The sequence below is a fragment of the Bos taurus genome, chromosome 19, assembly GCF_002263795.3.
Source record: "Bos taurus isolate L1 Dominette 01449 registration number 42190680 breed Hereford chromosome 19, ARS-UCD2.0, whole genome shotgun sequence".
Lineage (NCBI taxonomy): Eukaryota > Metazoa > Chordata > Mammalia > Artiodactyla > Bovidae > Bos > Bos taurus.
In genome coordinates this window covers 56,383,481-56,398,854 of record NC_037346.1, presented here as the reverse complement: position 1 = coordinate 56,398,854, position 15,374 = coordinate 56,383,481, and the positions used below count along the sequence as shown (strand labels likewise).

The window sequence follows — 15,374 nt, the reverse complement described above, 5'->3', positions numbered from 1 at the left end:
GGACGCGGACGCTGGTTGGGGGTGCTCCCGTCCCTCTCCCGCGGCCCCACCCCCGCCGATGGGCCGGCCCGGCTCTCCCTGCCGAGAGATGGGCCGGCCCGGCGGCGCGCGGGCAGCAAGCGGCGGCGGCGGCGGCGGCCCAAGATGGCGGAGCTGCAGCTCGACCCGGCCATGGCGGGGCTGGGAGGGGGCGGCGGGAGCGGGCTGGGCGATGGAGGCGGCTCGGGCCGCGGGCCCCCCAGCCCTCGCCCCGCTGGCCCCACGCCCCGCGGGCACGGCCGCCCGCCCCCCGCCGCCGCCGCGCAGCCGCTGGAGCCGGGTCCCGGGCCGCCGGAGCGGACAGGGGGCGGTGGCGCGGCCCGCTGGGTCCGGCTGAACGTGGGCGGCACCTACTTCGTGACCACCAGGCAGACCCTAGGCCGGGAGCCCAAGTCTTTTCTCTGCCGCCTCTGCTGCCAGGAGGACCCGGAGCTGGACTCGGACAAGGTGCGCCCCGCCCTCGGGCGCGCCCCCGGCCTTCGGACCCCCTCGTTCCTCCCAGGCTGGTCCCCGGATTTCCTGCGACGCTCTTCTCTCCGGAGGGCGCCTGGGGCCGGGACCCCCTCCTCCTCGTCTTTCCCAGCCAGCCAGCCCTGGGGGCTTTTCTGCCCCAGCCCCAGACGTACGCAGACTTTCTCTCTGACCGCACCCTTCGTTCTCAGCGGCTGCTTCCCCGCGCTGTGCCTGCCTTCACCCGCGAGCGTCCGCTCCACACCCCTTCTCCCCTTCCTCTCTGCACCTCATCCCAGCCCCTCAGGTCTGCCTGAGTTTTCCCCTGACTTCCTCGTTTCCCTGGTTCCTCGTCAAGACCCTCATTGCCTATGGCAGACGCATCCAGAATTGGGTCAGGGCGAGCTAAGGCATCCAGGTAGCTAGCTTTCTGAGACTTCCGCTCGGACCCCTCTGCCAAGTTGGGTGAAAGCTTGGGTGTGATGATGGCTTCGACAGTTGCAGGAAGCGCTTGTCATGATCCCACACTTCTTTCCTGCGGTCCTGGGCTCGTATCTGGTAACTGTCACTGTTTTAGGTCCCGGTTTGAGCTCAGATACATTCCTAGAAAAGAGGTTGTCCTTTGCCAATGCAAACCTAAGCTGAAGGATTAAGACCAGGGAAAATGAAACCCAAAGAGTACTGTTGGGCAAGATGCATGGCTGCTAACCAAAGAGTTGAGAGGTGACAAGACGCTTAACCCATTTTCAGTTTGAGCTGTTTGGTTTTTTTTTAACTTTACACGTTCATCTTTTAGTTTCTGATTTAAAAGCATTGACTGTTGCCTGCATCGCCTGTATCCCATGTAGCACTTAACTGTTCCCTTGCAACAGAGTAAGGGTTAAGTAAACATTGGTTAGTTTCATTTATTCATCTGCTACCTCTCCTGTAATCTCAGATTGAAGGCACACTGTCCTGCCCTAACTTAAGGAGTTTTCCAAAACCTTGCTTATTATAAAGGAACGATTTTATCTGTCCTGAATCTTCTTTGTTGCAGTAGAAGCCAGTTTCTTCTTGTTCCCTTTACTGTAAAGATGAGTAGGATTAAAATTGCTCAGAGCCAAGTCCCGGCCATGCCAAGCTTCCTCTGGGCACAGATCTGGAGTGTGTGAGTTACAACTGCCAACGCAGACTCCCACTGCCGTTGGCCCTCAGCTCAGGAGCACTGCCAAATAAACAGAGGTTTTCTTAGAATTAGGAATGTGATTCAGGGACAATAGAGAAGTCAGAATGTCTGTCTCAAGCAGAAATTTAGATCACGCAGCTATGGCATTTTCTTCCTCTGTTTCTTTATAACAAATATCCCACAGGAAGAATGTTGGTAATTGTATCTACGCTTGATCTTACCCAAAAGGCTGAGAAAAGACTGGTAATCGTGTCTGAGTAAAAATTTTAGAAGTTCAAGTCAATGCCTAGATAATGAATATGACTATACATCTGCAACACCCTCCCAGAAATGATCTTGAAGTACAAGACCCCTAAAGCTAGGCTTCTTGCCAGTAGTTAGTGATAAACACCTAATAGAACTTGCCCTCTCACGTGTGAATTGTGACAGACTGGTGGAGACCCTGCCCTAACTTAGCATGAAAGCTCCACGGTGATCCCTTGTGTTTGGTCGGCAGGACGAGACGGGGGCCTACCTGATTGACAGGGACCCCACCTACTTTGGTCCGATCCTAAACTACCTCCGCCACGGGAAGCTCATCATCACAAAGGAGTTGGCAGAAGAAGGTAAGGACGCTGTTTGTGCTGGGCATCTTCAAAATTCAGGTCAAGTCTTTAAAGCTGTTTCATAGATTGGAATGTATTTTTCACAGGTTTTTTTTCTGGTGGCGGGAGGGCTATGCTGTGTGACATGTGGGCTCTTGGTTCCCTGACTAGGGATTGAACCTGTGCCCTCTGCATTGGGAGTGTGGAGTCTTAGCCACTGGACCACCAGGGAAGTCCTGAGATTTGAATTTTGAGATTTTTAGCAGGCTCAGGTGCACAGGAAGCAAAGCTTTTTAAATATAAGCAGGGAGCCTCCAGTCACCTCCTCTAGTCTGAGAGGGTCTTGGAGGAGTCCCGTTGTTCTCATCCTCCTTTGGGAAGAGACACAGCTCAGCTTTGGAGGTAGAGTTTTTTCTGGACCTGCAAAATTATCAAGACCTCTTTTTACATTGACTTATTACTAGCAGTGAATATCCACAGCCTGAAACAGCAAATCTCTGACATTTAGGTATTTATTCTTTCAATTTTAGTTTGAACTTGCAGCAGTAAAAAAAAAAAGAAGAAGAAATAATAATGAAGGCTTGGCCTCATTTCTTTAAGACTGGTCTCATGCTTCCTTGTAGATTTTTGCATCTGACCTAATTCATTCTCCAGCCCATTGTCAGGGGCATCATTAGTTGACTCATCCTTTTGGTTTGTAGGGCACTTGAACTATAAGTGGGTCTAGACGTCTTTCTAAAAGGCTATCTTCGTCTCACTGAGACATTCAGTTAAGATGGGAGCCTGTCCCTTAATGCAGGGCACCCTAACCTGGGAGCATTCTCTCCGCATAAGAAAGCTGAAATGGCCGTGCTTGCTAATGAAACGGCTGAAGAACACTGCTGTTACAACCAGTCAAAAGAGGAATCGGTCTCCCTTTTTATTTTTAATGCCCCCCCCCCTTTTTTTTCTTAACATTTCAAATGCATACAAAGTAACTGGAATGGTACCATCCACAGCAATTACCAGCTCATGGGTAGTCTTTGTTTCTTCAAAAGAAGAATCTTAAGCACCTTTTCTAATGCCTTAAAAAAATGATTTTGAAGGGCAAGAATAGTACAAAGAACTCCCTTTATCCAGATTCACCAAAATCAACAGTTTGGGTTATATTTGCATTATCATTCATTCATCTCTCTCCTCCTCCTCCCCGCTCCTTCCTCTCCCCTTTCCACAGTTTTATTTCTGAACTTCTTGAGTCTAGATTACAGACTTGACCCCTTAGTGCTTCATGGTCTATTTCTCAAGAGCAAGGACATTCTCTCACGTAACCACCATATAGTTATCAAATTCAGGACATTTAATATTGATAAACACTTTAACTATAGCTAACATTCTAATTTGGTCAATTGTTTCAACAAAAGTCTTTATAGCAACTTTTTTTCCTGGACCAGGATCACACATCCCCTTTAGTTGTCCTGTCCCAGGTCTTTGATTTTGTTAAGCATGGGATTCTTTTTTTTTTTTGTGGACATGCCACACAGCTTGCAGTATCTTAGTTCCCTGACCAGAGATTGAACCTGGGCCCTCGGCCATGAAAGCACCGAATCCTAATGACTGGACTTCCAGGGAAGTCCTGTGCATGGGATTCTTTCATTGACTGCTTTTTACACGGTTCAGATAATCATCTTGTTAAATTTGGTCCACATAATTTTTTCTTTTTAAAAAATTTTATTTATTTTAAATTAAAGGATAATTGCTTTACTGGTCCACATAAATTTACACTTAAACAGAGAGACATTGGTCACTTTTAGGACAGACTGGGTAGAAATTGCAAGCTCAGGAGTTGTCCAGCGGGACTAGCTCCAGGAACTGAGTGACATATGGTTAAGGCGTCCTGCAGCTGATGGGCAGGAGCAGGAAGAGCCAGGGAAGGTGGCAGGTGGGAAACCGCAGGGGCGAAACAGTAAACGGAGCAGCCTTTCGCCTGCCTCACTGATGTTGGGGAAAAGGTCACAGACACCCAGCAAACGGCAAAGGAGCGTTCCCGAGGCTGCAGGAGGGAGACTAGACTTGCAGTGAAAGATGCAGTTCTTAGCAAGCACGTGTTCTCCAGCCTCTTTCTGCTGTTTTCTGGGGACTTCACACACCTCTGACCACAGGTTGGTCTTCCTTCTAGGCGTGCTGGAGGAAGCGGAGTTTTACAACATTGCATCTCTTGTGCGACTGGTTAAGGAAAGAATACGGGACAACGAGAACAGAACTTCACAGGTAATGGGTTTTGAGCTCTTAAGGGGAAAATGTCCCATGTGTCAGTCTTTGTCCCCATGTCTGGGGTGATCAGAAACAGACAGTGTAACGTTTGAGAGCCCTGCGTCTCCCCTGTGAGCCGGAGGTCTCCGTGTGGCATACGGTCCATCTGCCAGACAGGCAGCACATATTCTGCCAGACTTGTTCAGAACAGGGAAACAGAGGCGAAATCACAAAGAGAACGAAACAGGCCCGTGTCCCCTTAGAAGAACGGGAAATAGTGGCTGCTCGCCATCTGGCAGTGGGAGGAGTCGCCGTACTTGAGGTTCAAAGCCTGTTCTCTCCAGCAGAGCATCTGCCTCCCTCCGTGTCCACGTGGGGGCTGAGTGAGGCCTTGCTTCTACCTGTTTACCTGGTGGCTTCTCTGTGAGGACCAGCCTTCAGCCTATGACCGTGTCAACAGCCAGCTGCTAACACACACTGGCATGGCATAGACTTCGCACATGGCTTGTGAATCACGCTTCTAAGAAAGTAATATCAAGCTTCTCTTTCTTTTAGGAAGTCTGGATTTTCTTAGTAGATTTGGTGACAAAAATCCAACCGAATTTGCTGTGTAGTTAGAGCAGGGAAGGCAGTGGGGCACACTCAGCTCGTCTCATGGCACATCACCCGTCGTCAGTCTCAAGCAAGTAGCCACGATAACTTCTCTTAGGCCCTGGGGACCCCGACTGATAGGAGGGCCATGCCCTCAAGAAGCTTAAAGTCTAGCAGGAAAAACAGGCCGGTATTTTAAGAGGGTTTAACTGCACTAATGGGACAGAGTCCGACTCCAGCATGACTTGTTTCCTGTCCCATCCGATACTGGTGATGGTTGCTTTCTTGAGATCTATCGCAATACAGAATTTCAAAAGTAGAAACTTGTTCCTTGCATGTTCTGTGTTAGACTTCATGAATCAAATTTCTTTCTGGCTCTGAATGGAATTATCTGGATGAACACCTGACCCCTATGATAATGAAGTCTGTTCTCCGTTTTATCTCCAGCACTTTGCAAAGGTGGAAAGGAGGCCTAATCATTTAGTTCTTCTCCATCTGGCCAGTGGCTGAAAGGCTTTTTTTTTTTTTTGGTGCTGAAACCTGGGATGAAAGGCTCCTTTTTAATGTTCAGAGATGAACTCACAGTTGGTTTGCAGGTTACCATGTGAAGTATGATCTAGCATCACCAATTTTTTTTGCCGTCTCCTGGTGTATTTACGTGGCTTCCTTCACTCTGACAGATATGTGATAGCTTAGACGTTCTGCGAATCTCATCCATCCTGTTTTTCACATTAAACAAAAAAACAAACCTTTGATGCTTAATATAAGTTTTAACGATACCATCAAGTATAAAATTTGAAACCATTCAAATCGTGGCACCTGAACACTCTCAGTTCTTCGCCGTCAGTGAATTCCTTGAGAGTGCTGTGAGGTTTTTATTTGATGACAGTAATTAAGTTAGTTTTTTCGGTTTTGAGGCTAATGGATTTATACCTAGCTGGAAGCTTTTTTATTCTAGGAATGTCAAGCCCCTTTTGATGTTAACTGATCTTTCCACCTGTCCCCTTTATTTAGTGGGACTCTGGGTGGGCAGTGGGTTTGATGTCGTTCAAAGACGTCCCCTTTTACATTTGTCCCACATCACCTTAAGCCTGCGTGTGGATTTCCGTGGCTGTCTCCTCAAGCTCGGTATCTCCTTCACCTTGTCTTTGTTGAAAGAAGACGCGCCTGGCAGGCAGTCGGGTAAAGCCCGGGATGTAGAGGGCCTCCCCCACTTTTTCTCAGTGGCCTCGCTTCTCTTCAGTGGCTGCCACCATCCTGTTACTCTGCTATCCCCGGAAGCGTTTTTTGTTGTGAGATGGATCTTGGTGCATTTGAGAGTGATGATGGTTTACTTGGGAAGAGGAGAGTAAAGAAGAGGCGTTACGGTTATCTCAGATAACTGGGACTTGGACAGTGCGGCCACTGTCGGGTCTTCGTGATGCTCTGCATCTTACAGTGTGAAACGCCTGGTCGTTCCTGCACTGCGCAGCTGCTCCTGCTGCTGCTAAGTCGAATCAGTCATGTCCGACTCTGTGCGACCCCACTGCGCAGCTGGGGTGATTGAAACTGTCACAGGATTTGTCCTGTATTTTATATGGAAGGAATTTTCTTTTTTTTCATCTTAGCACCTTATTGAATGGAACCTCGTTCAGAAGGACAAAGTATACAAGAAAGACTGTAGTGTTGTCAGGCAGATGTGGGCTCATATCCCAGCTCTACCTCCAGTCCACTTAGTCATCACACTGCTTGGGCAAGATATTGTGCCCTGAACACCAGTGTCCTCCGTCTAGAAAGAATCCAATGCCTGCCTTCCAGGACTGCAGAAAAGACTAGAAGAGAAGGGTACAGCACTTGGGGCCTGTAGCCCACGGTACTTAGTAGCTACTTTTGTTCATCGACTATTTCCCAAATTGTTCTGATTTTCCAGACAGCTGAAGCCAACTCATCATTTTTAAAAATGGGCTAAGTTTTCATCATTCTTAAGAAAATGGTCCAGATTGTCTTAAAATCTGATAGAAGGTAACTGACCCTCGCTCTATGACCGGGCGCCGTTGTTCTGAACCTGGGCTGCTGTTTGGTTCTCTCACCCTCTCAGATGGGCAGTAAGTGTGCAGCTTTGGACCCAACCCCGATGGTCCCTGACTGCTAAATACCGAGTCCTGTGCGCCTGGAATTGTCCTGTGAACAGGAACACATCTGGCGAGCCTGCTTCCCTGCAGCCACCTTAGCCGTCTCACAACCGGCTTCTCATTCCCTGTGGGCCAGGTCACAAGTGTTGACACAGGTCAAGCATGGGGGCCTTCGTGCTGCGGCTCTGGGGTATCCGTCCCAGTTGCTCAGCCTTTTGGCTTCCTGATCTAGCTTATGTTTTAGAGAGTTGAGTCTGGCCAGCACACGACCTTTCTCATCTTTGACACCCTCCAGGTGATCAACAGTTCGGTTCTGTCCTGACACCGACCACCCAGAGTCAGTGTCAGACTCCCGGGGCATGGATGCTAGTTGGGATCTGGGTTCCCACAATGCCTTCTTCATGTTCAGTAATTCACTAGAATAATTGGTGCAACTCGGGAAATGCTATACTTACTATAGTTTATTATGAAGGATATAAATGAACAGCCAGATGCAGAGATTCATGGGGTGAAGGCCTAAAGGGTCCTCTGTCCCCGTGTAGTCCCCAGCATCCATTACTCCCCACCAAGCACATGGATGTGTTTGCCAACTTGGAAGCTCCCGGAACCCCATCATTTAGGGGTTCTTCAGGATGGTTCATTTGGTAGGAAAGGCTGTCTGTATCATTGGCCTTTGGTGATTGAACTCAATCTCTGGTCTCTCCTCTCTCCCCCATGGTCAGGGAGTGGGGCCACAAGTTCTAACCCTCTAACCCGCTGGGTCTTTCTGGTGACCAGCTGATTAGCATACAAAAGACCCTGCTGCAGCTCGGGAGTTGACGTAGTTTTTCAGAGGTCTGTGCCAGGAACCACTGACAAGGCCAAGTATGTGTTTTTATTATACGCTTGTCTGTCACAGGAACGTTACCATGTAGCACTGAAACAGTTTCAGGTGGCTTCAGCCGGGGTAGGACAGCCTGAACATTGGTACGCTGGAGAGCCCCTGTTAGTGTAGTGCTTCCATACAAGGTATCCTTCTCAGCGTGTGTATCAGCTATACAGACTGAAGAAGAAAATGCGACCTTTTTGTCCTGAGTAATTTTACTCTTTTCTCCTTTGGGAAATAGATGAAGTCATAAGTTTATCAGTATGGTCGCTCACATAATTCATACTTCTGAAGTTCAAGATTATTTTGTTTTATTCATGTTCTTGGACCCTATATTTTCTTTCTTTCTTTCCTTGGATAAGTTTTTATTGAGAAACTACAGAGTGGCTTGAAAGGGGGTAGTGGGTGGCTGCCAAGAAAAAAATTCCAAGCACACTCCTTTCCAGTCTTTATTCTTCTGAAGAGCTTCACCAAGGCAGCTGCAAACTGTTGTGTCCTTGAAACTGTTGCTCAGAGCCTGTGTGTGGTTGTCGCAGGGCCCCGTGAAGCACGTGTACCGAGTCCTGCAATGCCAAGAGGAGGAGCTCACGCAGATGGTATCCACTATGTCCGATGGTTGGAAATTCGAACAGGTAATGTTTCTTGGGGCTTCCCTGGTGGCTCAGTAGTGAAGAATCCACCTGCCAATGCAGGAGACATAGATCCCTGGGTTGGGAAGATCCCCTGGAGAAGAGAATGGCAACCCACTCCAGTATTCTTGCCTGGAGAATCCCATGGACAGAGGAGCCTGGTGTGTGACAGTCCATGGGGTTGCAAAAGAGTCGGACACGACTTAGCAACTAAACAACGTTTCATAAGGTGTATCTCAGCCTAGGAGCCCACACTCTGTCACCATCTGTAGCCAGTTAACTCACCCTAGGAATTGGGTAGGGCTAGGGGAAAAGAGCCCTTCTGTGTGGACTCTGCATGGTAGGATGTGATGAGCTGGGTGAGACTGAGAATGGTGTCCTGTCTCCAGGCTTCAGATCAGAACTTCCGCGTGATTCTGCCCAGAGGGAGCCAGCCAGCTTCTTTAGGCTTGAAAGTGCCTCTTTGGGTTTTTTCCCCTTCAGGGATTCCTTTCAAAAGTGCTTTGTTCACACATCCTAGAATAAGTAGCTGAAGAAGACCAGGGTTTAACAGTGACCCTCCCTGTTCACGCGGCGTGGTGAGCAGGCATGGCATGAAGGGCTCAGACGAGCTGGAGCCTGGCAAGGTCCTTCCCCGTCAGCCTGTGGGTTTCTGTCCTTTAGCTTTGTGCTCACCACCACAGCATCGAAACAAAGCATCTGAGAACCAGGATTTTACGGTTTTCTTCCATTAGATGGCAGAGTTGTTCATCTATTGTCTTCAAAACACACGGGAGGCTGAGCATGACTCGAACGATGGTATTATAAATTCAATGAATCATGCTTGTTTCTACATAGAGTTTAAGAGGTCAGCTGAACTGTAACCATATAGTTACCTTAAAGGACAGTTACTGGGTTAACAGTATTACATTGTAGACCAAACATGGGCTTCTCTGTCTTCAGCACCAATACTGGGTGGCTCCTCACAGCTGTCTTCCACGGCGGAACCAATTCTGTGTGCGCCTCATTCTTGTTCAGCTGTGGGTTGCAAAATGTCATACTTCCCCTTCAGAAGTATTTTTTCTGTGGTATAAAATTTTAAAGACAAAGTTGTTTGTTTGTTTTTTTAAGAATTAGTGGTTTTTTTGTTTGGTCGGTTGGCTGTGCTGCATGGCTTAGTTCCCAGCCAGGGATGGAAGCCAGGCCACAGCAGGAAACCCTTGTCGTGATGCTCTGGTGAATAACTGGGATCCATGTATCCCCTGGGGCCTTGATAGTCCCAGCAAATTCTTTGTCCTTTGAGAAGCAAAACAAAACTCAGTCAGGAAGAGGGTTTGATTCGTGTGGCAAATATTTTAAGATCCCTGTTTGTATGTTGACCGTGTTCTTTTCTGATCAGCTAATCAGCATCGGATCCTCCTATAACTATGGGAATGAGGATCAGGCAGAGTTCCTCTGTGTTGTCTCCAGAGAACTAAATAATTCTACCAACGGCATTGTCATCGAGCCGAGCGAGAAGGCGAAGGTGAGCCGCCCTGCCCGGCGTTTGTCCCTGACTGTGCTCCCAGCCCTGCTCTGCCCCACCTGAACTGCTGCTCTCTGCTTCTTCCCTTCCTTCTCAAGCCAGCTTTGCATTTCCCCTTCATTTTGGCCCTTTGACTAATGTCATTTAAACCAGGATTTTTGAAGCAGTGACATAGGCTTTTAGTTTAGGACACATGAACTAAAGTAGGGTAGTCTTTTCCCAGGCTCTGCAAATCAGTGAAAAAGAAAAACTAATGGCCACTGATTCCTGTAAGGTGAGAATTCTGAAACTCAGAGTTGAAAGTATTTTGCCTTTATAGTTTGAAATTGTTCTCTCTCTCTCAAGAGAAAAGGTGTTGGGTTAACTCTGTGACACCCCCCGCACCCCAACTCCCTGAGGTTACTGGGAGCTTGTGGCACACTGTTCTGTCCTTCCTCCACTATGCCCCTCACACACACACCCACAGTGCTTCTCCGTCATCAGTGTGTGGTGAGCCCGGCCTGTGTCCTGCTCTGGGGAGGTTGTCCTCCTCCATGTGAGGTGATCCTTCACTGTGTGTGGTGGTCCTCCTCCGCGTGAGGTGGTCCTCCTCCGCCTGCGGTGGTCCTCCTCCGCCTGCGGTGATCCTCCACCACCTGCGGTGATCCTCCAACTACGGTGATCCTCCGCCTACGGTGAGCCGGAAGTGTCTTTCCGCTCAGGGGAGGTGGTCCTCCTCCACGTGTGGTGGGCTGGTCCTCCTCCACGTGTGGTGGGCTGGCCTGTGTCCTTCTGCTCAGGGGAGGTGGTCCTCCTCCCTGTGCGGTGGTCCTCCTCCCTGTGCGGTGGGCCTCCTCCCTGTGCGGTGGGCCTCCTCCGCGTGAGGTGGTCCTCCTCCCTGTGCGGTGATCCTCCTCCAAGTGTAGTGAGCTGGCCTGTGTCCCTCCACTCAGGGGAGGTGATCCTCCTCTGCGTGAGGTGGTCCTCCTCCCTGTGCGGTGATCCTTCTCCCTGTGGTGATCCTCCACCAAGTGTAGTGAGTTGGCCTGTGTCCCTCCGCTCAGGGGAGGTGGTCCTCCTCCGCCTGCGGTGGTCCTCCGCCACGTGTGGTGAGCTGGATGTGTCCTTTTGCTCAGGGGAGGTGGCCCTGCAGCACATAAGCCCTGCCCCAGCGTCTTCATACTGCAGTGCTTCAGGGGTGCTGCCTCGCTTCCCAGGGTAACAGGTCATCCTGCTGCTGCTCCACCGGGCCCAGTGAAAAGTGACTCTGGTCTCTTTGTCCTCCCTCAGTGGGCTGGGAAGCCACCCCACCTAAGAGCAGTGCATGCCCAGAGTCCAAGCCTGTCTCCCCCGTCTTGCCCTTCCAGATTCTTCAGGAGAGAGGGTCTCGGATGTAAACTCCCGAGTCGTCAGTGACGAGCGCGCCCAGCCGAGCACGTCTGTGAAATTCAGTCTCGCTCCTGTACAGTAACCGAGCTACTGCCAAGCCAAGCCGCGCCTGGCCCCCAGTGGAGGAGAGTTCTGGTCAAAACCAAAGGAGCCACACCCCCATCCACAGGAACCCGAAGACAGATGCCGCTTTCAGCTGCACAGTACCTTCTCAGAAACCTGCTTTTCTTTTCTTAGCCGGTGTTGTGACAAACCTCTCCAAGAGCACTGGGCTGGGTTCCCAGGTGGAGCTTGTCTCAGGATGGGGCGGGGAGGAGGAAGCCCTAGGTCCTTGCAGATGCTGTACTTCCTGGAAGCCGGAGCGTGTGCAAGAGGGTTGTCCTGAGCTGTGCCACGTTTTCACCTGAGTGTGCCCTGTTGGACACGGGCAGTCGCTTCATCACGCCACCTTTCTCTCCCACACACCCCAGACTACCGCAGCAGACGCAGAGTCTGGTTTAGGCTGTTGAATTGAGGTTTCGGTGAGGGATAGAGTCGCCAGAGCACCCCCACATTCCTATGAACAAAGCCTCTTTGAGGAGGGGAGGATGGGGGGGTCGCAGCTCTGGATTCAGGCTACCAGCTGCCCCATGTTTGGCTTGCCTCATTTCTCTCCAGCAGCTGGCACCCCGTCCCCCGGCCCCAGATAGCTCACCTTCTCCCCAAGAAGAGGTTCAAGGCAGGCGGTATCCTGCACGGAGTCAGACAGACAGACTGGGGGGCACTGTAGGTAGCTGGTGTAACTGCTTCTGTAGCTTTTGCCTGCCCTCTGTTGGCCCGTCTTCCTTCCCTGACTTTTTAAACTGGGGCCGAGGATAAAGGGATTTTGGACCCTCTGATGCCTTGGGGTGGAGACAGCCGTTTTCTCCGAAAGTTGCCAAATGTAGTCTGTAGTATCAAAAGTGGCGTGTTTTTGTGATGTCTCTTAGAAATGCCTTGATCGAAAGTGTGATACTTGTGTCTCTTCTTGGTTTCTGGCCTTGGCAGTGGTCGTGAGCCCCTGCCATCCGCTGTGTGTATGTGCATTTGACGGGCGGGCCCAGGACCCCCTCATCTGACCCAGCCCTCACCGCCACTTCCTTCTGTGGGGGCTGAGGCATCTAAGATCCAGTGTTTGACTCAGGAGCCAAGCCTCAGAGCTCGTAACTGGATTGCTGTCTGAGCTTCCGAGTCTTGGTGAGCAGTCATGGAGCTCAAAGGGGCCAGAGAGCCCTGGCTTTTCCCTGGGTGACTTTCCTAGTATGGCAGGTGGTCCAGAGAAGGGGAGGTGCCTGTGGGGAGCGCTTTGTTCATAAAAGATCCCTCAAGCCCGTGGCTCCTTCTAAGCTGAGGTTCCCTTTGCCCCCCAGCTCAGCTGCTCACCGCATGGCTCTGGGGTCAGGGTTGCTTTAAAGTGACTATCGACTGTGCCAAGTGTCTTTCGAGCCTGTGACCGGCCCCTGCCCAGACAGGAACCTCATGTTGCCCTCACACGTCTGTGTGTAGAGTAGGGGAGAAGTGTGTGTCCGGGGTGCCTGCTGACACACTGTGTCTACACCCCAGTGTGAACGTGCATGTCAGCACCACGGACGTCTGGCCCGTGCCCAGGACTCTTACAGCTGTAAAATGTTAGAGGAACTGCTACCTACAATAAACAGTTACCCCTGCAGAATGGTTGCAGGTGTCCATCCTGACCTCTTTCACGGGGAAAAAGAATTGAACACGTCAAGGAAAAGCTGCCATCAACCAGAGGATGGTGGGTGAGGAGCTCTGGTCAGTGGGAGTTAGCACCATCAGACTGAAAGGAGGCAAGCCTTGGTGTCTGGGGCCGCAAGCCCAAGCAGACCTGCTTGTCTGGGGCTCATCTGAAAACCAGCCTCTGGTCCCAAGTCAGCAAGCAGGAGCGAGGAGGCTGGAGGGCAGAGGGGGCCAGGCCCTCTGGACGCGTCTTTCTCATCAAGCTTCTCACGGGTCTGCCGTGGAGTCTGCGAAGACCGGCGCGACCCTCGCTGAGCGCTCAGAGGGACCAGCAGGCCGCCTTTCCCCAGGTTCCCTCCCCCGGCCACCCAGCAACAGTCTCAGTTGTTTCAGCGCTCCAGGAATCTGAGAGGGATTGTTTCTTAAGGTTTCTGGGGAAGTATTTTACCCAAGCCCTTCGTGAACCAAGTTGGTATTTTTTTCCTGAAAGCCGGCTCCCTCAGGGAGAGCCTGGCTGACCGCTCCAGAGAGAGGCCCAGCCATTGGCTGGGGGGTCACGTGAGCAGTGCCCCACGCTCTCCTGCTGCCCAGGGCCGCCACGTGGGTGACGCTGGCCAGCAGGGCCCAGCCTCCTCTGGAGTGGCTTTGTTTATGCACAGTTCTAACTGATCTCAGGGGTGTCCGTGAGGCATAGAGGAGGAGGAGACATGCTGAGGGGAAGGGCTGAGAAGTCACCCACACCCTCCGGGATGGCCTTAGAGCCAGGCCTTAGGGACCATACCTGTCACTTGTGGGTGCCCTTTGTTGCCGTTTGTGTCTTTGAATAAAGTCTGAAATGCTGTGACCCTTTCCCCGCCCCCCCTTGTCAATAAAGACATGAAACAGACTTCTGAATCTTGAAACCTCTGGTGTGTAGTTCTCAATACTCAGAGCTCCTGGAGTCCTGTCACTCAACATTGATGATTCTCACACTGTCCTCAGGAGATGAATGTCACTGCACCCTTTTCTAGCAGAGTTGCTTACAGAGTCCTCCTTTTTCCTGCTGCTAAGACTGCCTGGGGGGGGCGGGGAGGAGGGAAGGGGCTGGACCTTCTTTCTCCTGGCTTTCATTCCACTGCATCTGAAAGGACCAGAGAGTGCCAAGGGACAGAAGGTGGGACAGATGGGCTTCCTGCAGGAGAGCAGGAAGGAGATGGGGAGAAGTAGGAGATGGGCTTTAAGGGAAAAAAGTCTTCCTGGAAGAGAACAGGTGATGGGGTGCTCATTTTCTCTGCCAGGAGGATGAGGAAGAACGTGAGGTGAGAATCCAGTCACACAAGTTTAAGTGTTGATCCCTAAGTCATTGGGCAGGATGTGGGATCTTCTGAAGGAGTTAGGTCGTCCCTCCTACAGGGCGCTGACAGCTGGGGAGGAGGTATGTACAGAGAAGAGTACTGAGAAGGGCTGTGGCTGTAACAGCTCCAACAAGAGGCCACAGCAGTGGTAAATGGGAGGGAAAGGAAAAGGCCTGGGGGACTCGGGTGTCACAGCCATGGGGATCGCAGGACAGAGTTACTGCTCCCAAGTGAGTGTGCCTGTTTGTTGTGGCCGACTCTATGACCCCGTGGACTGTAGCCCACCAGGCTCCTCTGTCCATGGGGTTTCCCAGGCAAGAATGACTAGAATGGGTTGCCATTTGCTCTTCCAGGGGATCTTCCTGACCCAGAGATCAAACCCAGGTCTCCTGCATCGCAGGTGGATTCTTTACCACTGAGCTACCTGGGAAGCCCATTTGTTCCCAATTCTGGGGAGCAAAGAAAAGAGGTTGGCATTATTAAAAGGTCAAGATGCAGGGTTTCCGTGATGGCTCATTAGTAAACAATCCACCTGCCAAGGCAGGAGACACAGGTTCGATCCCTGATCCAGGAAGATTTCCACATGGGGAGCAGCAATTGAGCCGACACATCACAACTATTGAACCCGTGCTCCGCAATAGCAGAGGCCAGTGAGAAGCTCGCACACGACCACTAGAGAGTAGCCCCATTCACCGCCAACTAGAGAAAGCCTGCACAGCGTGAAGAACCAGCACAGCCAAAAATAAATTTTTAAAAAGAAAGAAAAACGGAAGGTTGAGGCGGGACTTG

General features: G+C 51.0%; 1 protein-coding gene across 1 annotated transcript; it reads left to right on the top strand.

Annotated features, from left to right (window-relative positions):
• Positions 1 to 90: 90 nt before the first annotated feature.
• Positions 91 to 14,137, top strand: KCTD2 (potassium channel tetramerization domain containing 2). The gene is made up of 6 exons (XM_002696210.4): positions 91 to 486; positions 2,151 to 2,259; positions 4,394 to 4,485; positions 8,571 to 8,666; positions 10,042 to 10,167; positions 11,514 to 14,137. Exons 1-6 carry the CDS (start codon positions 145 to 147, stop codon positions 11,541 to 11,543), a joined length of 795 nt encoding a protein of 264 aa, XP_002696256.2. The 5' UTR covers positions 91 to 144; the 3' UTR covers positions 11,544 to 14,137.
• The last annotated feature ends 1,237 nt before the right edge of the window (positions 14,138 to 15,374 follow it).